We start from the raw sequence: 22,833 nt of genomic DNA on the forward strand, positions 1-22,833 counted from the left end.
ATTTAACTATATACCTAAAGGAAAATACGTCAGGTCTTCTAAATGTTTAATAGAGTAAAAAAAAATGTTTAACAATAAAATTAAATAAATAAATGCTTATGACAAAAATTAATGAACAATGGTTAGGTTATGTTTAATAAACAAAATTAATAAAATTAAAAAAATAAATAAAATAAATAAAATAAATAAAATAAATAAAATAAATAAAATAAATAAAATAAATAAAATAAATAAAATAAATAAAATAAATAAAATAAATAAAATAAATAAAATAAATAAAATAAATAAAATAAATAAAATAAATAAAATAAATAAAATAAATAAAATAAATAAAATAAATAAAATAAATAAAATAAATAAAATAAATAAAATAAATAAAATAAATAAAATAAATAAAATAAATAAAGTAAATAAAGTAAATAAAGTAAATAAAATAAATAAAGTAAATAAAGTAAATAAAGTAAATAAAGTAAATAAAGTAAATAAAGTAAATAAAGTAAATAAAGTAAATAAAGTAAATAAAGTAAATAAAGTAAATAGAGCAAATAGAGCAAATAGAGCAAATAGAGTAAATAGAGTAAATAGAGTAAATAGAGTAAATAGAGTAAATAGAGTAAATAAAGTAAATAAAGTAAATAAAGTAAATAAAGTAAATAAAGTAAATAAAGTAAATAAAGTAAATAAAGTAAATAAAGTAAATAAAATAAATAAAGTAAATAAAGTAAATAAAGTAAATAAAATAAATAAAATAAATAAAGTAAATAAACTAAAATTAATACAATAAATACAATATATACAATAAATACAATAAATACAATAAATACAATAAATAAAATTAATAAAATTAACAAAATTAATAACAAATAAAATAAATGAAATAAGTAAAATAAACAAAATAAAAAAATAAACAAAATAAGTAAAATAAACAAAAACATTAAAATAAGCAAAATTAAGAAAATTGACAAAAATAACAAAATAAACTATTATAAAATATGTAGTTAATTTATTATTAACAATTTTTCTTAGTATTTGACTGACGGCACATCACTAAATACGAATGTAGCAAACCAATAAGCAACCGATAATAAAGGTTACCATAACTGAATAAAAACCGGTTAAAAACCCCTAACAAAAACCCTAACGCGATGGGGTTTTGAGATTAACTCGGTTAACGGTTAAGGTTACCGTTTCAATAAGCTTACCGTTACAATCAGGTAACAGTATGATAGGGTTACCGAATGATAAGGTAACCGAATTGATTGGGTTACCGAATGGATAGGATTAAGCGTAAAGAGGGGTTTTCCGGTCCTTGGCAGAAAGTGACTCCGATGCGTATTGCATTTCACTTCTTCCTACATCCGAACTCATTTCAAGGCCTTTAAGAGTCTATGCAGTTAATAGTCTTGAAAGCAATAGGAGCACTTTTATTTAACGATTAACTGACGTATGGCCAGCGGTAACACATTTCGTCTTAAAATTGTTAAGGTGTTATTGTTTCTTTTATTTGTCTTGATAGTACAACTTAAATCGATAAAATACCTACACATGGAGCTTTAAAAATAGTAATTGATCTTCCTACTAGAAACCTTAGAAAGTTTTAGAAAGGACGCATTTTCTGAAATTCACTGTACTGCTGTCGCGAGTGGAAATACTTACTCAATACGTTTTTGTGATAATACCTATATATTTAATTTCTTTTAGGATCTTATGCTCTTATGGAGTTAAAAGGTGAATGTGCTGGTTTAAAAAATGAAAAAGTCAAGGATAAAGTTTTCTTCGACCGACTAAAAGGCTAATAATATAAATATTTTACATGAGGCTTTTAATAATAGGACGTGGATAGCAGAAAACTTAAATTAAAGGTTGACTGTAACTATCGTGGCCTTCATAAGTTCAATGTCGAATGTTTTATAATTGACTAACCTAACATGGCAACAATATAAAATAATTTGTGTAATTAAAAACTGGTAAAAGTTATATGAAAAAACATTTAAAAGTCTATCAGTACTTAATTGTTCATATTTTATTACATCTAACTAACATAACTTCGTCATTAGTGAGATTCAAGCATTATATTATAGGTAGGAACTAGCTGTTGCCCGCGACTTCGTACGCGTGGATTTGTATATTGGTGGTTATATTATTGTAAGTACATTAATATTAGCATAGAATAAGAACATTATGCAGCAAAAGATAACAGTAGGAACGGTTAATCATTTGTCAATTTTTATTATACAACGCATGAGATTTGTCTTTCACAGCCTGGCTACGAAGTTTCAAGCCCCAAACTGAATAAAATTGTTCTCGATATAATCCCCCAGAAGATTTTCAAGTCCACTATTTAATAAAACCTACTACCTAACTACCTATTTAGGTACCAAGTTTGAAGTTCCTAGCTTTAAATAAAATTTGAACCCTCTACCAACTTTCAACCCCTTTTCAAACCTTTTAGGGGATGAATTTTTAAAAACGCTGGAATTACTGTTCTTGTATTCTAATAATATGCATTAATACAACGATTCAAGTCCCGCATTCAAATAAATGTTTGACCTCCATACAAATTTTCAACCCCTTTTTCAGCACCTTGGGGGATGAATTATCAAAAACACTGAAATTAGTTTTGCTTTCTTTTAATAAAATACCTTTTTACAAGGTTTCAAGTTCCTAGCTTTAAATAAAATTTGAACCCTAAACAATCTTTCAACCCCTTTTTAACCCTTTTAAGGGATGAATTTTTAAAAACGCTGAAATTACTTTCCTTGAGTTCTAATAATATGGCTTTATACAAAGATTGAAGTCCCGCACTCTTAAAAATATTTGATCTCCGTACAAACTTTCAACCCCTTTTTCAGCACCTCAGGGGATGAATTTTTAAAAACGCTGAAATTAGTTTTCTTGTATTTTAATTTAATACCTTTTTGCGAAGTTTCAAGGTTAAAGTAAAATTTGCATCCCAAGACAAACTTTCATCCCCTTTTTAACCCCCTTAGGGGTTGAATTTCCTAAAACGTTGCAAGTACTTTTTAGGGTTCCGTAGCCAAATGGCAAAAAACGGAACCCTTATAGATTCGTCATGTCTGTCTGTCTGTCCGTCTGTCCGTCTGTCCGTCTGTCTGTCCGTCCGTATGTCACAGCCACTTTTCTCCGAAACTATAAGAACTATACTGTTGAAACTTGGTAAGTAGATGTATTCTGTGAACCTCATTAAGATTTTCACACAAAAATAGAAAAAAAACAATAAATTTTTGGGGTTCCCCATACTTCGAACTGAAACTCAAAAAAATTTTTTTCATCAAACCCATACGTGTGGGATATCTATGGATAGGTCTTCAAAAATGATATTGAGGTTTCTAATATCATTTTTTTCTAAGCTGAATAGTTTGCGCGAGAGACACTTCCAAAGTGGTAAAATGTGTGTCCCCCCCCTGTAACTTCTAAAATAAGAGAATGATAAAACTAAAAAAAATATATGATGTACATTACCATGTAAACTTCCACCGAAAATTGGTTTGAACGAGATCTAGTAAGTAGTTTTTTTTTATACGTCTTAAATCGCCTAAATACGGAACCCTTCATGGGCGAGTCCGACTCGCACTTGGCCGCTTTTTTTTGTAATCGGTTATTATGCCTTTCTAAGAAGTTTCGAAGTATTTGTAATGGATTCAAACTTTCAACTCCTTTTTAACCCTGTTAGGGGATGAATTGTCAAAAACGCTGAAATTACTTTTCCTTTCTTCTAATAATATCCCCATAAACAAAGTTTCAAGTTCTGCGCTCGAAATTTTTTTTGATTTCCTTACAATCTTTCAACCCCTTTTTCACCACCTTAGGGGATGAATTTTCAAAAACGCTGAAATTTGTTTTCTTGTATTTTAATAATATATCTTTTTACGAAGTTTCAATTTCCTAAGTAGCTCAAAATAAAACTTTCATCCCCTTTTTGTACACTTTATAAATGCAACCTATTGTTCAAATTTCAACTTTCTAGCATTTGTAGTTTCGGCTCTGCGTTGATGAGTCAGTCAGGACACGTGCATTTATATATATAGATCATGTGACCTCTCTGGTGATGGTCATTTAAATTAAATATTTAAAATTTCCTCATGGCCATCGTCCTGTTGGTAGAGAGAAGAGAAGAGTCATGGAATGTATGGCCCAATACATTCCACGACTCTTCTCTTTCCAAACAGACTCTACACAGAACAACTTAACATGAAAAACTATGCTTAAAGAAGTACATGCAAAACTAAGACATGCTAACTAATACAATTTTTATTTATGTTATATTTACTACATACTTCAACTGAGTACAACAAAAACGTGATGTGTGTCATGTGTGAGTATGATGTGTAGTATTTGTGTCTGTTATGATTGAGTACATGTATGAGCGAGCCTGAAAGATGTAATTATGTCATTTGTAGAATTAAGACAACTCGTTTCACTATTTGCTCAGTTTCATGGTAGTTCAGACTATTTAACCAGGTGAAAAGTTTTCTCTTTGCTTCGGGCAGGAATGCGTTCTTAATGTCACAATAATGTTTGTAGCAAGGAACAAGTAATTGTTGTCAGAACATAATATACAGTGTGGAAAGATAAGTCGAGCCCTGGAGGGAAACTACCTTAAATCCTTAAGCTGGCTCATTTTACTTAAAGGAGACATTCCTTTATTTTTAAAAAGAAACAAAACTGCATTCAAAGATTTTCTAAAACTTGCTTGCCTCGCCCGGGACTCGAACCGACAAAAAATTCCAAAAAATAAAAACTCGCAATTTTATTCTACTAGTCGATACAGTTAATGTTAATGATAACATTTCTCCAAGAAAAATTAGGTCTTAAACTCGTCTGTCGTACAAAATATCCATAAAATGTAATATTTAGTACTCAAGATTTTTTTTTAGACAAGCCAAATCGAAGAAAAAAAGAAAAATACTTTGAATGCAGTTTGGTTTCTTTTTAAAAATGAAGGAATGTGTCCATTAAGTAAAATGAGCCAGCTTAAGGATTTAAGGTAGTTTCCCTCCAGGGTCCGACTTATCTTTCCACACTGTATATACCCAATTATTAACTAAGAAAAACATTAATTTTATATTTTTACTTTAATTGACAGAAGGCCACTGTGACAATTAATTAAGACTAAAATTATTTATTTATTTTTATGATAACCACAAATTACTGAACAAGGAATTTAAAACAAAAAAAAATTATTTGGATCTCGTTAATACCTACTTATAGCGTGCAACGTGCAAGCCTTTATCTAGTCGGACATCCAACGTTTGATTATGATGTGATAGTGATAGGTAGGTATGTATAATATGTATTATAAAAAATATATGTGAAGTAAGTACATTACGAGTAACTCAACATCACGGTATACAAAAAACAAAATAGTTTTTATAATACGTTCAAATAATAAGTAGGTACGCACAGTTACTTAATGTAATACAACTGTTACTAACTTCGATTCAAGTGCAAAAATTAGATTAGTGGCCCATCAACCAGTTGGAGCTGATTGTCACATAAAACAACACAGTTTAAAGACTTCAAAGGTTTCATAACATCGCCTGCCGACCTTGCTTGGTATGATTACATTCATTACTTACTTGAAAACTTTAATGCTACAAGGAAAATATATTATATTAAGTACCTACTAAAACTATTCTCGCTAGCTGACGGATTATTTCACAATCTTAATTAAAATTTCTTTTACAATTCCAGCCAAGTTTATGTGAAACCCGCGGTGACAAACCGCAATAATTTCCTTCTGGTGTTGCCACCTCAACGCGCAATATTTAAACCTATTAGAGAACAAAAGGAACACCCTGTAATGATGTAACTTAGCAGGTAATTCGAAAGAGCATACCTGTGATAGATGACCGGCGAAACGCGATGTTTCCTAATCAAAACAAACGACGGCGCGAACTGCAATGTCCAATTTTTCAATTAATCAAACTTCTTTTTAAGGTAAACTCGCGATAACGCGCGATGAGAAACGTGTGTAGTCCAACTGGAATATTGTTGAAATGTTTCCCTAAAAGTTATTGTTATACGTAAATGTTTACGTGAATGCGGAGCCGGCGCGCGTGCGGTTCAACCGACCTCAGAGTTGGTACTGAGGTACTGAGTCGATCGTAGTTACCGTAGTTTGACGTTTGACTTTAGGAGTTCCGCCCGTATGGTTAACGTAAACGTAGACGTAGAACCAAATTTTTTGTGCCTAGGCAGATAACGAGGTATATCTTTGTCGCAGATAGAATACTCGTAATGCTTATCTGTTAAATTACGCACGCGATAGAGTCAATCGAAAAGGAAAATTGCCATGAAACATGCGCCTAGTTCTTACAACAAAAATGAAATTTATTGCAACTTTAATTATTTTGATATAGAATTATAGACACATTACCATCTCTGTTTTTCCATGAAAAAATAAAAAATAGATGTTGCAAGCTGTTAGGTATTTCACTTCCTAGCTTAATACTTACTTACTTCACTGGCTCAACGACCCGAAGTGGATCTTGGCCTCCGAGGATAGGAACGAATGACGAACTCCGACACTAGAGTTCGTCATTCGTTCCTATCCTGTGCGATCCGACGCCATTCAGCCGTTTGAATGTCGCAGAGGTCTTTCTGGACCTCGTCGATCCATCGGTACCTAGGCCTTCCGGTCAGACGTCTCCCAGTTGGCCGCAGATAGCTCTCTTGGCCGCACGATCCTCTCCCATTTTCTCCACATGCTTTTGCTGTCGCTGATGATGATGTTGATGATGTTCCTTCCCACTCTCCAGCAGCCACCTTCACGTCTAGTAGGGCCTAAAATCTTTCTAAAGATCTACCTCTCTGCCACCAAGAGTTAGTTTTCCTTCTAAAATACGTTGACCCTGAGGTCAACGTCCAGGCTTCGTATCCATATAGGTACCAAGATCGGTCTTATCACGGTCTTGTAAACCCCACGTTCTTCTGCTTTCTGCTGTATTTATTTATAGATACAATTTTTTTTCATGTTTGACGATCCTTTTGTGAAAAATCTTAGTGTTAAATTTGATTTGTATAATAATCCAATATTATTATGGAATAATAACATCAATAAATTGCTCCGATAATTATATAGCTTAAGATAGGCAGGTAATATATATGTTACGATTCATAAGTGCTTGTTGCTAGGCCTACTACATGAATAAAGTATATTTTGACTTTGACTTTGCTGATAAGCTTGGATGTTAATATTTTGTGAAAGGCTGCTGATCATCTGGGCATTCTGAATGACGATTTCTTCTTCTCTCTGGTTGGTGTCTGTTATTGTGCAACCGAGATACTTGAATGTTGAATACACGATTGTAACAGCCATCTATGCGTATGTGCGTACCCTTCTCCGTCCTTACCAGCCCTTACTGTCAGCTTGTTATATATGTCATAACATAACCCTGGCCACTTTTCCCTATTGGTACCTACTTGGAAATATACCTACTATTATAAATCAAACATCAAATCAAAGTTATTGTATTTTAACATTTGTAACAATCAGGGAAATATCCCGTTAAAAATTTCACTCAAAGTTCAACATTTACCCTATTCACCCCGGTTGAAGGTAGTTATTATCATTTCATCCCTTAAGGGCGTGGAAACGGGGGTGGAATTTACTATGGAAGTGTTATTTTTTTTATTTAATCTCGACCGCTCGACCGATTTTGATAAAATTTAATTCGGATCACCTGGAAAGCTTTGAAACAAAAAGAGAATTTTCTAAATCGGTTCAGGCGTCTTCGAGTAATCGGTAAGCATACAAAAAAATCCATTTATGAAGTCAGTTAACAAAATAGAAGTTGTGTTACTTACAGAGAATAACGGATTATGCATGCTGCTTCCCGTTGAAATTGGGCTCCAGACATCTTCTATTTTTCTCTGTATTTTTATTAGTAGCGTATTTTTACCCCAGACAACTACATAGCTGCAGTAGGGCGTAGCGCACGTAGAGCCAGAAACCTTTTCGCATATCCAAATGTTCTCACCTATCACGGTTCAAACGCACCCACGTACCGAGCAATAGAATTACTAAACAACTTCATAGCTACAGTCCAAAACGCAGACATATTCGCAGACAAGTGGCCGTCCCTACAACGTAGTATCAGGATTTTTTTAAACTCCACCTATGTTACTTAATATCAGATTTTTTTTAAATCTCTATGTAACTTAGTAATACTTACTATGTACTTAACTATGTTTAATTCTAGAGATAGTTCGAAAAGTGTATAATGTGTGTAATACAAGTGTACTAATTTTATCATACTGACTACATATCTATTAACAGTATAAGTGTCTTGGCTATAGCTGTAAACTTATACTTAGTGTTTGCCTGAATAAAGAATAAAGAATTCTAGGCTAAAGCGCTTCATTAAGCCCCTCGTCCTCGTCCTTACTGATGTGCCTAAGGAAACTTTCCAAAATTGCGAAATGTTTCGGAAATATAACGTAGGAAAAATTCGGAAAATTTCTTACATTTTTGTATGAGAATTGAAACTTTCCCATTTTAAATTTAAATTTCCCATTTTCCTAGTGAAAGTTTCATGAAATTTCCGAGAATTTATAGAATTTTATGGAAACTTTCCGCAACTTGCACAAACTGTACTCGTCCTCATCTTCAAGTGAAAATGGTACCTAATACTGGCAGCAGGTACATTCTCATCTATGGTAAAGGCCCCAGTACACAATGGGCCATCGCCGGCCACTCCAAGGGACGCATTTAAGCGTTAGAGGGAGCAAGTGATATTGCTATCTCATTCTACCGCATGGCTGCGTCCCTTGGAGTGGCCGGCGATGGCCCATTGTGTACTGGGGCCTTAAAATAGTATTTCTTCGTTAGAAATGGTCTTAAACACGCAAAGCTTAACGCAAATGGCGTTACAATCGTTTAATAAAAAACCGGCCAAGTTTGTGCGATCGGATTCGTGCACGAAGGGTTCTGTACCATTACGCAAAAACCTACCCTACCTACAACCTACCTACCTACCTAGTACCTATTTGTTCATTGTTGTTATAGCGGCAACAGAAATACATCATCTGTGAAAATTTGAACCGCGATATTACGGTCACAGAAGTTGGTCTGTGATCACGGTTCTTGAGTTACAGCCTGGTGACATACAGACGGACGCGGACGGACGGACATACGGACAGACGGGCAGCGGAGTCTTAGTAATAGGGTCCCGTTTTTACCCTTTGGGTACGGAACCCTAATAAAACGTCTGTGCCAAATCCAGAGAAAAATAAACAGACAGAAAAATAAATATACAGACTACAGGTGTAGACCCAGCGTAAAACGAAAATCGAAATTTCATTATCAGCCACTATCGCTCTTGCTTATTTACACAAATTTAGATTTTCGTTATTCGCGCTAGACCTTCTGTTTACAACAAGGACTCTCTCATTTCTAACACTCGGTTTAGACTCTCGCGCGAGCCACGAGACGAGCCGCGAGCCGCGCCACGAGACGCGAGTCCACCGCTTACACTCGCGTTCGGCTTGTCATTCGGTTATAAACCTTATGCCGTGCCGTTAGTGTTTAAATTATATTAGCTCGACGAGCTTGCGAGCCACGAGACGAGCCGCGAGCCCACCGCTTACACTCGCGTCTCGTGGCGCGGCTCGCGGCTCGTCTCGTGGCTCGCGCGAGAGTCTAATTCGCCTATAACATAATATAGAGAGAATCATACTGTCTTTGTCTTACGCCAGTAGGTACTAGCACCCAAGAGAAAAGGATGAGTGTAATTTTTCTGTTTCGTATTCGTACTGACTGATAAGTTGTGTTTGCCAGGCTATATATATAGACGGTCAACCAAATCTTGTCAGTAGAAAAAGGCGCGAAATTCAAATTTCCTATGAGACGATATCCCTTGGCGCCTACATTTTTCAAATTTGCCGCCTTTTTCTACTGACAAGATCTGGTTGACCAAGTATATTTATTAATAATTTACCATTTTACTTCATTTAAAAAAAGGAAACCAAATGAGGAACGCGTTCTTACAATTTTATTCCAGAACGCATGATTATCCTAATGTTGTAGACACTGTACATTACCTTTGATAAAAGCGCCATCTGTGCCATACGTATACTAACTAACAACAATTGTATAAAGACAATACTTAAAATAAGTCAGTTAAGTGAGTTAAGTCAGTTTGTATGATTATTATCTGAAATACATACCAAATTTAATTAGTCCGTACTGGCGTCAGCAGTATAAAACTCAATTAATAAGTAAATATGACTGAACTTCGCAAACAGAAATCCACTACCACTATGATTTTTTTCTATTGTTAGTTTTGTCACGATGGCAGCATTGTCACTGTGTAACTTTCGTCGTGGGTGGTTGTGTGATGAATTCGTGAAACGTACTATTTTGCTCTAAAGTTATTTACATGATTTGCTAAAAGCATTTTCATTGTGATTTCGTAAATATCCACTGCCTATATCATTAGTAATAAGTGAATCTTATTGTGTTTACGTATAAAATAGAGTACAACGTTATTTGAAGAAAATGTTATTGTGTGCTAAGTTTCATAATGGCGGCCCGTCGCGTCCCCCGCGCCTCCATTTCGTTGACAGTCAAATTATGACAATGCCGATACGTAAAGTTTAGAAATGTTGTGTTTTTTTAAATATTTTAGTGAAAGTTACTAGTTTTATAGTTTAAAAGGACTCAAAATGAATACGGAGCATCACAATATCAACACGGGTGGCGGCCAGCCCCCAGGAAATTCAGAGGTTCGCAGTTTTTTAGTGCTTGGTCATAGTACTTTTTTTCGTGTTAGAATGTTAATTTTACTCGATTATTGGGTTCCAAATACAAACGGGTTCAATATGCTCAACAGCAGCAGCAGCAGACTGCGAATTTGACCCCTACGACGTCCGCTACCGACCTGCGAGTGAACTCTGCGGCAGTAAACGTCGCTTTGTCGAGCGTCGCGAAGTACTGGGTGTTTACAAATCTCTTCCCGGGACCGATACCGCAAGTGTCGGTGTACGGTCTGCCCACGGGTACGAGGATAGAAAATGGGAAACCAGTGCAGGTACTAAACATTACATTATTTACTGCAATTATCATTTTTTAATGTCATCATTAACTTTATATTTTGGCATTTATAGCCTTATTACTGAATAATTAGAAGGTTTTACAATATGTATATACTGCATAATGCTTGGTATGTTATGGCCGTTGTATGCAGCACAATTTTATAACTTTATATCAGTGGTTCCTAACCTTTTCAGTCCGGTCACCCCTATGTTAGTCACAGGGGGAACCTGATTTTACCCCTCCTCCCAATGGTAATAAAAAACGTGTACGTTTGTTGTATTGTTATATTAGGTTAGCTTATTACCCCCGTAAAATACCAGTTTTACCCCCACGGGGGTAATTACCCCCAGGTTAGGAACCACTGCTTTATATGGTTAGTCAATAATTTATCAACGTAGGGGCTATATAATTGCACTAATTAATGGTAGCATACCCTTATTGAATTCACTTTAATTATGTATATTATGTTCTTCATGATAGCAGAATAAAAACTAATAATAATATGGAATTTAATAACTACTCAAAAATGACCACACTGCACCAATGAAAACATTTTTACTCCATATTCATATTTTCATATTTATTTATTCATATAACAATTAACATTGTGTTTGAAATTCTTCTATTCATATCTTGTAAAATGTTTTATAGATTTCATGTGTTTTTTGGTTCATTGATTTAACCTCTCATACCCCAGTGGCTCATATATGTCGGAATTATAAGGATTTGAGAGGTCCTGGGAAACGAGGGGTTAATGGCACACTCTTTAACCTGAAAGTGATTAATTAGTATAACATGAAGTTTCGTAAAATTCACATCCATAGCTTAATACAGGAGTTTTTTAGGGTTATTACTAAAACTTCGCTGTCTGTCACCAGGCTGTATCTCATGAACCGCGATAGCTAGACAGTTGAAATTTTCACAAATGATGTATCTCTGTTGCCGCTATAACAACAAATACTAAAAATAAAATAAAATAAATATTTAAGGGGGGCTCCCATACAACAAACACGATTTTTTTGCTCTATTTTTTGTTGATGGTGCGGAACCCTCCGTGCGCGAGTCCGACTCGCACTTGGCCGGTTTTTTATTTCAAACCTGGTCAGTTAGTATGTATGTATAAGTCATCATCATCTTCCTCGCGTTGTCCCGGCATTTTTGCCACGGCTCATGAAAGCCTGGGGTCCGCTTGGCAACTAATCCCAGTAATTGGCGTGGGCACTAGTTTTTACGAAAGCGACTGCCATCTGACCTTCCAACCCAGAGGGTAAACTAGGCCCGTATTGGGATTAGTCCGGTTTCCTCACGATGTTTTCCTTCACCAAAAAGCGACTGGTAAATATCAAATGATATTTCGTACATAAGTTCCGAAAAACTCATTGGTACGAGCCGGGGTTCGAACCCGCGACCTCCGGATTGCAAGTCGCACGCTCTTACCGCTAGGCCACCAGCGCTTTTTTAGTATGTATGTATAAGTATGATGACCTATATAATTTCATGTTGACTAGATGCAATTTGTAAATATTGCATCCTAAAAGAGCCTGTGGTCTGCTTTATAACTTAAGCTTAAGAGTTGCCACAGGCACTAGTTTTTTACACAGATAGCCATTTGACCTTTCAATTCAGATAGGGGAACTAGATCTTATGGAGATTAGTCTGGCTTCTTCTACCTATGTGAATATCTAGTAATATTTCTGAAACTCATTTGTACAAGCTAGAGTGATATGCAATAAAGACTCATAATCTTTATGAGTATGAGTTGGAATCCGCTAGCTTTGGTTTGAAAGTAGCATAATGCCTTACCCCTAGGCCAGTGGTTCCTAACCTGGGGTAATTACCCCCGTGGGGGTAAAACTGGTATTTTACGGGGGTAATAAGCTAACCTAATATAACAATACAACAAACGTACACGTTTTATTTTTTTATTACCATTGGGAGGAGGGGTAAAATCAGGTTCCCTAGTTAGTCATAGGGGTGACCGGACTGAAAAGGTTAGGAACCACTGCCCTAGGCCATCTACCTCTACCTACCCACCTACTTTGTTTAAATATTTAATTTGTCTTGTTTTTTCTGTCGTCTTTTATTAAATATGTGCTAAATCATGAATCTAGTATTAAACTGGATTGGGCATGAGTGGTGGGGTAACTGACAGAACGGGATAGTCTTATGTATCTTTCAGTAGGAGTAGCAGCGAAAGCGCTATTATTGTTTGTCCTTGTAACAGTCTCACTTTTTTTTTATTCCCCACCGTAAATTAGATGCATGATTGGTCGAATTGATTTGTTGCCCACCATAACAAATAAATTCGACCAATTATAGCGTCTCATTGCGTATGTTTTGTCCCTCACGGAGGCACGCGTAGACCACTTCTATAGGATGCTACCTTCTATGACTTAATATTTGGTTCCATTATATGTATTTCTAACTGTAAATTAAAATTATTTTAAGAGAGAAAATAAACTATATGGGGCATTATCTATGAAAAGGGACCTTATTGTCGATGGCGCTTACGCCGCACAGCGTCGCGCGGCATTGTATTTATATCGGAGCATCGTTAAGTTAACAATGGCGTAAGCACCATCGACAATAAGGTCCCTTTTCATAGATAACGTCACATATTTCATCTTATATAATAGGGTCCACTCAGTCAAATTTTTTAAGCAGAGATCGGACAGATTGGCGTCATTGCTCGCAATAATGTGGACATGACTCCAAATTTGATTAAATAATTAATCATTTAATTATTTTAATTAAATTTTTACCTGAGATTTAATTTTGTTCCCTAGTCAATTAATAGCACTTAAATATATTTATGATATAAAAAAAATGAGTACCTACAGAAAATTTGGAAAACATACTGATTATTTTTTTTAATAAATTTATATTATAAGAACTCTTTGTGTTATTTATTGATTAGGAATCAAAATTAATCCTCAGGTAAGAAATTAATTAAATGATTAATTATTTAATCAATTTTGGAGTCATGTCCACATTATTGAAAAATAAAAAATAAAAAAAAAAGTCATTTATTGTCGCAAAACACAGTAACAAAATAAAACAAACAAGGAAAAAGAAAAAAGACACAATAAGTACATAAGTCCAATAGGGTTGCTGACTGTATAAATATATATATGTTTAATTATAACTATGTAGAAGGACGAGCAATGACGCAAATTTGTCCGATCTCTGGACATAAGACAAGAGTTTTTGACCCATATGTTAAAAGCACTTTCAACTTGTTATACAAATTTAAATTATTTCAGGATCTTGGTCAAGCCCATGCAAGTATACTCAATGGAGACCCCAACATTATACTTGGGCACCCGGGACAGACCCAAGTTACTGTCTCGGCTGCGCAACAGTTACCACAGATCATTGCCACTCAGACACAAACACACGGTAATTATTATTGCTACTATTTGTTGCAGTCTAAACTTCCCCGTAGTACTACTAGTACTTTAGAATCTAATCAAATCCCCTCATATTTATATAGTCACGCCTATTTCCCGGAGGAGTAAGCAGAGACCATGGATTTCCACTTGCTACGATCCTAAAATACCTCTTTCACTTCACTTTCATAACATTCCTCAGACACTGTGTGTTTGTGACCTGGCCTTTCTTCAGGTTTTGCCCGATCTGATCAGAGAAAGTCCGCCGAGGTCTACCCCTTCCAACTCCCCCTTCTACTTCTCCCTTATACACTCTGTTAGCCTTCTTTCACTCATTCTTTCCCCGTGTCCAAACCATCTCAACATACCTTTCATTTACAGACATTCTGCTTGATACAAAATTAGTTTTCTATTCCAATGTTGATACTTTGTGGCTTACATGAGAGAAGTATAAGGGTGGATCAACTATTTCATGTTGTTATTCTGTCCGGTCAGCCAAGAGACAATAGTAGCATAGTTTGTTAGAAGACATTGTACACCACCTTCTTCTGACACGCTTGGTAAACGACCCTCAATTGAAAGGGTTTATAAGTATCACAAAAAAGCGTATTTGATGAATTTAAATGTCTAAAAATCGGGTTTTAAAGAGTGACCCGGGAGAACTGGCAACGGGTGACAAGAAAAAGTTGATTCACCCATAAAAATAAGAAGTTTAATAACATTTTCTAATTTTCTGCATGTTTATTTCTAGATGCCCTGGCCCATGCTCAGCAACAAGAACTGGCCCAGCAGCAGGCAACTGGTCAGGTCACAACTAACTCGGGTCAATCCCACCAGCAGGTACCCAATAACCGGGTCGAGTTTGTCCACCATAACATTGATATGGTAAATCACGTGGTAACACACTCCGTTTATTTGCGGGAATGCTCGTTGGCATGGCTGTTGTGTAGTTTGGTCACAGACAATCCAACCTCTAGACATAGCATAGTCGCGCTACCCCCTCTGCCACACATACGGTAGCGTTACTCCATCTTCGAGTCAATCCCGTGCCGTGATTGGTCCGTGTCTTTGAACGGACTAATCACGGCACGGGATTCGCTCACCTCGTCCCCCCGCACCCCCGTATTTTTGGCAGCATCGGTTTCATAAAAGAATTGGCCTAAGCTCAGTCTAGAGGTTGGATTGTCAGTGAGTTTGGTTAATGGGGCTTATCGTGTATAAGGTAGGGGTGATGACTCAGACATTTTAGGGGTTATTCCCAGTAATTTCGTCCAATTGAGGCTATCGAAAGAGACATGATTCAATATATCGTGTAGTCATTTCAATAGAGTTTTAGCCCCTGGGACATAGAACAAAGTTAATGCAGAATATTTCTTTCAGCATAATTACTATTTTTAACTTAAAGTAATAGTTATAAGCATTTAAATGTTACTCTAAACTATCACATAGATTTATTACAGAATAGATGTATAAACATCTGGCCATAAGGCCATTGAATTTGATGTAAAAAAAATTTTAACTTAATTTATGTCATCATCCCTATTGCCTGTTGGAAATGTTGGAATGAAAAAATGTTAGCATTGTCTGTTTAATTGGTTAGGTTAGGTTAGGTTAGGAAATGTAAGTGCAGATTAATTTAATTTAATCCCGTATTACTTATCTGTCTCTTTACTAGTAATAATTGATCAGAAGAAATCTAATTTAAAATTTGGCCAAAGCATGACTATGACTGTTTTCGCATGTATTCAATTTTAAAGTGTGACCTTCTAATGTCATGTTACTTGTTAATTTCTATACTATTGATACTGATTACATACATGTTCACTAATGTTTCATTTTTCTATTAGTATCTTCTTAGACTTGACTCTTTAAATAGTTATGCGAAATTAATTCATTTGCACGCAACCCCGACAATGTAGCGTATCAACGATAATTTTCTAGGTCGCGTGCTTATTATAACACTGAAATATTTTCAGGGGCATCACTCGCAGCAACACATAATGCAGCAACAGCTAATGGCAGCGACAAGGCCAGAACACTCTAACCAGCAGGTATTATAATATGTATTATCTATTTCATAAATACTGTGTGTGTCAGTTATCAGTTACATCCATTTCACTAGTGAAGCATTAGGGAAAAATTATCCACTTGGAGTTATTGGAGTGATAAGTGGAAAATAAACATATCTAGTGATGTGGTTGGTTGGCTTAATTATTTATATCTTGTAATATGCACATTGTAAACAAACGTTTGTATTCACGCTGCTTAATACCCACAAATGGCAGGTCAGCGAGGTAAGTCACTCACTATTCAAATGCTTTATGTAATTCTGTGGCCCTAGTGAATAAGGGCCTGGCCACATGTCAGCGGTGCGAGGCCGCTGCCTCCGCGCGGCGCCGCAAACCGCTCTGCGTCCCACCGCTGACATGTGGCCGGGCCCTAAGGGTACAAGTCTCGGGCAGCGCAGGTGTAAAAGGGTGTAAGTTCCACGTAACACTTATGCCCTTTTACACCTAAGTTCCGCGAGACTTGTATCCTTTTTACTAGGGCCACAGAATTGTTGTTTTAAAGCTTAAATTGCACTTCATAATATTGTACCGTACTGTCGCGTAATAAATAAGAACTGTGGCTCTAAATATTGTAGAGTGTGTGCGGAAAGAGATTAGTCGTAGAATGTAGGGGTTCCCATATGTTCCACGACTCTTCTCTTTCCGCACAGACTGTAGGTTTTGAATGTTATTTGTTTCAACTTAAATTGGCCATCAAAGTCGCACACCTCTGTTATAGAAATCAGTATTTATACTAAAGCCCTTGCTACACGGTCGCCGACAAGCCTTCTAACCGTCTGACCTTGGTCAAATTTTGTTGGAAACAACTGTCTACACGGTCCGGGATGGACCAAGGCCACGCAGTCTGAAGGCTTGTCGGCGACCGTGTAGCAAGGGCTTAAAAGAAAATATACTTGTTTAAGATTCAAGCGTGCTTTTACGAAATTTAATTACAAGTGACGAGCTACGTACTAGTCTTTTCTAAATGTGCAACTTTATAACAATTTATCTATGATTTATATAAATTGTAGTTAATGTAGTTACTTTTGATAGAGCCCAAACCTAAAACCTGTATTACTATTAGATCCAGCTAACAGTGAGTGAAGATGGCATCGTCACCGTGGTAGACCCGGGCGGCGGCAAGCTGGTCGACAAGGAAGAGCTGCATGAAGCTATCAAGATGCCTTCAGACCAGCACACGCTCACCGTGCACCAGCTGCAGCAGATTGTGGGGCAACAGGTAGGCAACTAGCAACTAACAGTGAGTGAAGGCATCGTCACCGTGGTAGACCCGGGCGGAGGCAAGCTGATCGACAAGGAAGAGCTGCATGAAGCTATCAAGATGCCTTCAGACCAGCACACCCTCACCGTGCACCAGCTGCAGCAGATTGTGGGGCAACAGGTAGGCAACTAGCAACTAACAGTGAGTGAAGGCATCGTCACCGTGGTAGACCCGGGCGGAGGCAAGCTGGTCGACAAGGAAGAGCTGCATGAAGCTATCAAGATGCCTTCAGACCAGCACACCCTCACCGTGCACCAGCTGCAGCAGATTGTGGGGCAACAGGTAGGCAACTAGCAACTAACAGTGAGTGAAGGCATCGTCACCGTGGTAGACCCGGGCGGAGGCAAGCTGGTCGACAAGGAAGAGCTGCATGAAGCTATCAAGATGCCTTCAGACCAGCACACGCTCACTGTGCACCAGCTGCAGCAGATTGTGGGGCAACAGGTAGGCTGTTATAGGTCCTAAGTAGTAGACATCAGGCGCAAGTTATAACTTATAAACTGAAATAGATGTCATATATTAAAAGGAAAGGGAACAACAATGGTGAAAGCCACATTCCACGGTGATTTTCTAGTATAAGCTGAGTTTTGGGATTTAAAATAATAATAATAAGCTGATTTCTTCATACAGCCCAACCTTCACACATTTAAGACCATAATAACTTACCAACCGCCATAGTTTTATTAGTATTTATTAATTAATTAGGTCCTACAAGTAGTTATTAGTCGATACCAACAAGGTATTTATTTTAAAGTACACAATTATTGGAAAACTAGCGACCCGCCCCGGCTTTACACGGGTTAACAATTTATACATAAACCTTCCTCTTGAAGCACTTTAAAAAAAAACCGCATCCAAATCCGTTGCGTAGTTTTAAAGATCTAAGCATACATACAGACAGCGGGAAGCGAATTTTTTTTATACTATGTAAAGCTGTTTTAAAACTTAGAGTGGAATTGACGTAAACTAATTTCCAGGTGTTAGAGAACGTAGTCCGCATCGAACAAGCCACGGGCGAGCCTGCCAACATCCTCGTCACACAGAACCCGGACGGCACCACGTCCATAGAGGCCAGCGCCGCGGACCCCCTGTCCATTGTCAAAGACGAGAAGGGAGGCTCCAAGATAGAAACGGCCCACTTCGCGCTGCCTGCTGAGATAAAGGACCTTAAGAGCATTGATTTAAAGGTGAGTTTTGTAGGAACCCCCGACAACAACTAGTAGGTAGTGAAGCGAGTGATGAGCAGTTCTTTAAAAAAGTTTCCTAATGTAACCTGTTGGAAATACAACCAATATTAGTCTCCAGCGCCGCGGACCAACTATGATATGCGTATGAATAAATAAATAAATATTATAGGACATTCTTACACAGATTGACTAAGTCCCAAGGTAAGCTCAAGAAGGCTTGTGTTGAGGGTACTCAGACAACGATATATATAATATACAAATACATAGAAAACACCCAAGACTCAGGAACAAATATCTGTGTTAATCACACAACTAAATGCCCTTACCAGGATTCGAACCCAGGACCGCAGCTTAACAGGCAGGGTCACTATCCACTAAAGTGTCATTCAATAGAACTTGCTAACTATGTAAACAAAAGTTACTAGTAATTTGACATTTAGTGTCAATTTTAGTATGGCGGTTTGTTTACATAGTTAGCAAGTTCTATTGAATGACACTTTAGGCCAGACCGGTCGTCAAATATTTAAAATACATAGACCCTTCGACTCTGGAACCACACAAATTAATGCCCTTACCGGGTTTCCAACTCGGGACCATTGGCTTCATAGGCAGCGTCACTATCGATTAGGTCAGACCGGTCGTCAGAACGTCTACTAGGGTTGCCAGATCGAAAGGCGCTAATATCGGGAAAAAATATCAATTTGTCGGGATTTTGGGCCTTAAGTCGGGAAAATGAACCATTCAAATTAAATTAATTGTATTAAAAACAACGATATTTTACATTATTGGCACTACGTCAGCTGCTCTGCCCAATCTAGCCACGCGCGCCCCGCGCGCGCGCTGACGGGATCGACGCGGGTCGCTGGTTTGCTCGACGACAGTTCAGAACTTGATATTATTGTTTTATAACGTGATGCTGTTTTTCGGGACAATTTTCACTTTGTCGGGAATCGGGAACACATGCAAAAAATCGGGAGAATCCCGCCGAATCCCGACCATCTGGCAACCCTAACGTCTACAGTTTCTTAAACTTAAATTCTTCTATTCCTTGATACAGAGTGTGGGGGCGATGGGTATGGAAGGAGCAGTAGTGAAGATATCCGCGGGAGCGGCGGACCACGACATGCACGCCATGTACAAAGTCAACGTCGAAGATCTATCGCAGCTGCTCGCTTACCACGAGGTCTTCGGCAAACTTAACGCTGACGGACAGCCCCAAGCCAAAGTAAGCAGTTTTAATACTTGATTTCAGATTGGAGTAGAATGCTATTCAAACTCCGAGAAATCTTCAGTAGGTACTAGAAAAATCGAATTATACATATTGTAGACCCAAAGAAATCTATTCATTTCATTGTAAAATCGCCTTAACATTCTCTTTATTCTAATTTCGCATCGCCGGTTACACCCGTTTTCGGTTAACGGTCTTCGGAATATTTGCGGAATTTTTCATAACTAGATGAAAAACGTAATAATAGAGTAAGGTAGGCCGCATCGAAATATTATGTTCTTGATCGTACATGTATTCGCGTATTCAAACAGCTGTACCTCACGGGAAGCTTTGTTTGTACCTACATAAACATTAACATGGGTTTAGATCGCATATCTTCGCTATACTTACTCAACCTCATATCTGCAACAATCATTTGATGGAAATGTCGTTTTTCTTTCATTCGGAATACGGGTGTTTTTGTCATCAAATGAGTGTTGCAGATACGAGGTTGAGTAAGTATAGCGGCAATATGCAGCTGGCCTGTCTACTTAAAACAAACTTGTCTTTATTTTCTTGTAGGAAGGTTCATTTTCACCTGGTATTGTTTTAGGTGATAAGTGAAGTGGAAGTAGAAGCGGGAACCAGCGCCGCCATGTCCGCCGAGGAGAACTCGCCCGGACACCATGCCTGTGATATTTGTGGGAAGATATTCCAGTTCCGGTATCAACTCATTGTTCACAGGTAAGTGACCAAACACGTTCTGTACAGTTAGACGTGGCACCGGTACACGCAAAGGCAATTTACGTATGATATTTGTTTCGTCTAAAACTTAATACTCTCGCTCACTCTCATAACACTAGTGCGAGGTGAAATGCGATGATGAAGTTTGTGCCTTTATCGCTTGAGTTTCGGGGAGGCGATATCGCGTCAGCTGAAAGGTTACCTCTAAGTTCCACGGTCGCGATTTGGCACACGCGATTTCGTACAAAAAGTATGAAAAGTCTAAAACACTTTTTTTACATTGTCTATGGCTGAGATTTGAGGGGGGCCGTTTACATGATATAAATTTCTCACATCAATGAACGAAACGACAACGACAAACTACCTTATATTGAGTATTCTGATCACCAAGTTTGAACATCTAGAGTTTAGAGGATCAAAATTAATTTTATTTGGTTTTTGCAGACGATATCATGGCGAAAGAAAACCTTTCACGTGTCAAGTATGCGGATCGGCCTTCGCTAACCCCGTGGAGCTGTCAAGGCACGGGAAATGCCACCTTGGTTAGTATTTTAAATTACCTTATATATTCTATGTCAGCCATGTCTAGTTTTGCTGGCTCCCTTGATAGTCTTTGTTTCAAGGTTTTCTGTAGCTACTAGGGAGTCACTTGTTTTAACAAGTGAAACAAGTGAGTCTAAACCGTAAAATTATTCAATGTTAGTATGTCTCACAACAGTTTAAATTCGATTACTAGGGAGTCGCCTCTGAAAGTAACCGTTACTTAACATTCGATATAACGCTTCTATCTTTCATCGAATTCGATTATATACCTTGTTATTTTTCTAGTCTAATTTTACTGTAGGTATTGTAAGGCCAAAGAAACAGATTAGGATTTTTAAGCTCCATTTATATGACAATTTTAAAATTAAATTAAATTTCATTCATTTAAGACCAACATGTTATTTTGAAAACTGTACGGAATTATTTAAGAATTCGTAATGTTACTATTTACAACATTTGTATTCAAGCTGATCCGTTTTATGACTCCCATGTATTTGAGCTTTCTGATGAATTATTAAGGCCTTGGTTTGGTTCGTACTCGGCATAACATCACTTGGAATTTGGAAACCAACGCCTCACTGGTTTTGTTTTAACATAGGCGTCATTACAGCAGGAGACTCGGCGGACAGGACCGCCAAGCGGCTGACGCAGGACAAGCCGTACGCGTGCACGACGTGCCACAAAACGTTCGCGCGCAAGGAGCACCTCGACAACCACGTGCGCAGCCACACTGGGGAGACGCCGTACAGGTTTGTCTTCGATTATACAGACCCATAGACTAGGAATCCTCTAGACGGAGTTTAGAGCAATAGGGATGATGACACATGTTGAATTTTATAACAAAATCTAGTAAAATAAAAACGAGTAATTTATCACAATAATGTGGATATTAAAATAAAATATTGAAAAATTACAAAATTACAGGACCTGAAAGTTTCAAAATTTAAGTTTTTTTTTACTTACAAAAACGATAAAAGTAAGGGTACCATTCGATTCCTTACATTTTATCCAAAAAAATATTGTATAGCAACTATATACATAAACGCAATATTTCACCGACAAAAACGCAATTTTCTTGTTTTGTCCATACTACAAGATGGGATCTCAGTGACCTTGACGTCACGTTCACTTAGCCTTTTGTGAGGGGCTTTTCGCGAGTGAAGTACAACTGTCGGACTTTGACTATAATTTCTGACTTTTGGGTTGCTTTAATGCAGTGGGTCCCATAGAGACATTTGATCCTAAAAACAAACCCGATCGATTGATACCATAAATGAAAATTAGTCATGTAGCCTATTATACAGACCCATAGACTAGGAATCCTCTAGACGGAGTTTAGAGCAATTATTTCATGAAACCGATGCTACCAAAAAT

At 37.1% G+C, this 22,833-nt stretch overlaps 2 protein-coding genes across 2 annotated transcripts in view; one reads left to right on the top strand and one right to left on the bottom strand.

Moving 5' to 3' along the window:
• Nucleotides 1–6,108, bottom strand: part of LOC134651126 (extracellular serine/threonine protein CG31145) — a 157,434-nt gene extending 151,326 nt beyond the window's left edge. The window contains exon 1 of the mRNA XM_063506143.1: nucleotides 5,861–6,108. The gene's annotated coding sequence lies outside the window, so the exon portion shown is untranslated. The remainder of the gene's footprint in view (nucleotides 1–5,860) is intronic.
• A 4,231-nt stretch (nucleotides 6,109–10,339) lies between these two features.
• Nucleotides 10,340–22,833, top strand: part of LOC134651155 (zinc finger protein 271-like) — a 30,024-nt gene continuing 17,530 nt past the window's right edge. Inside the window, exons 1-11 of the mRNA XM_063506191.1 lie at nucleotides 10,340–10,749; nucleotides 10,857–11,054; nucleotides 14,323–14,458; nucleotides 15,200–15,333; nucleotides 16,425–16,499; nucleotides 17,581–17,735; nucleotides 18,752–18,965; nucleotides 20,023–20,190; nucleotides 20,786–20,916; nucleotides 21,361–21,458; nucleotides 22,070–22,208. Coding sequence (XP_063362261.1) covers nucleotides 10,690–10,749; nucleotides 10,857–11,054; nucleotides 14,323–14,458; nucleotides 15,200–15,333; nucleotides 16,425–16,499; nucleotides 17,581–17,735; nucleotides 18,752–18,965; nucleotides 20,023–20,190; nucleotides 20,786–20,916; nucleotides 21,361–21,458; nucleotides 22,070–22,208 — 1,508 coding nt within the window. The 5' untranslated portion in view covers nucleotides 10,340–10,689. The remainder of the gene's footprint in view (nucleotides 10,750–10,856; nucleotides 11,055–14,322; nucleotides 14,459–15,199; nucleotides 15,334–16,424; nucleotides 16,500–17,580; nucleotides 17,736–18,751; nucleotides 18,966–20,022; nucleotides 20,191–20,785; nucleotides 20,917–21,360; nucleotides 21,459–22,069; nucleotides 22,209–22,833) is intronic.

Source organism: Cydia amplana, chromosome 9, assembly GCF_948474715.1.
Source record: "Cydia amplana chromosome 9, ilCydAmpl1.1, whole genome shotgun sequence".
NCBI lineage: Eukaryota > Metazoa > Arthropoda > Insecta > Lepidoptera > Tortricidae > Cydia > Cydia amplana.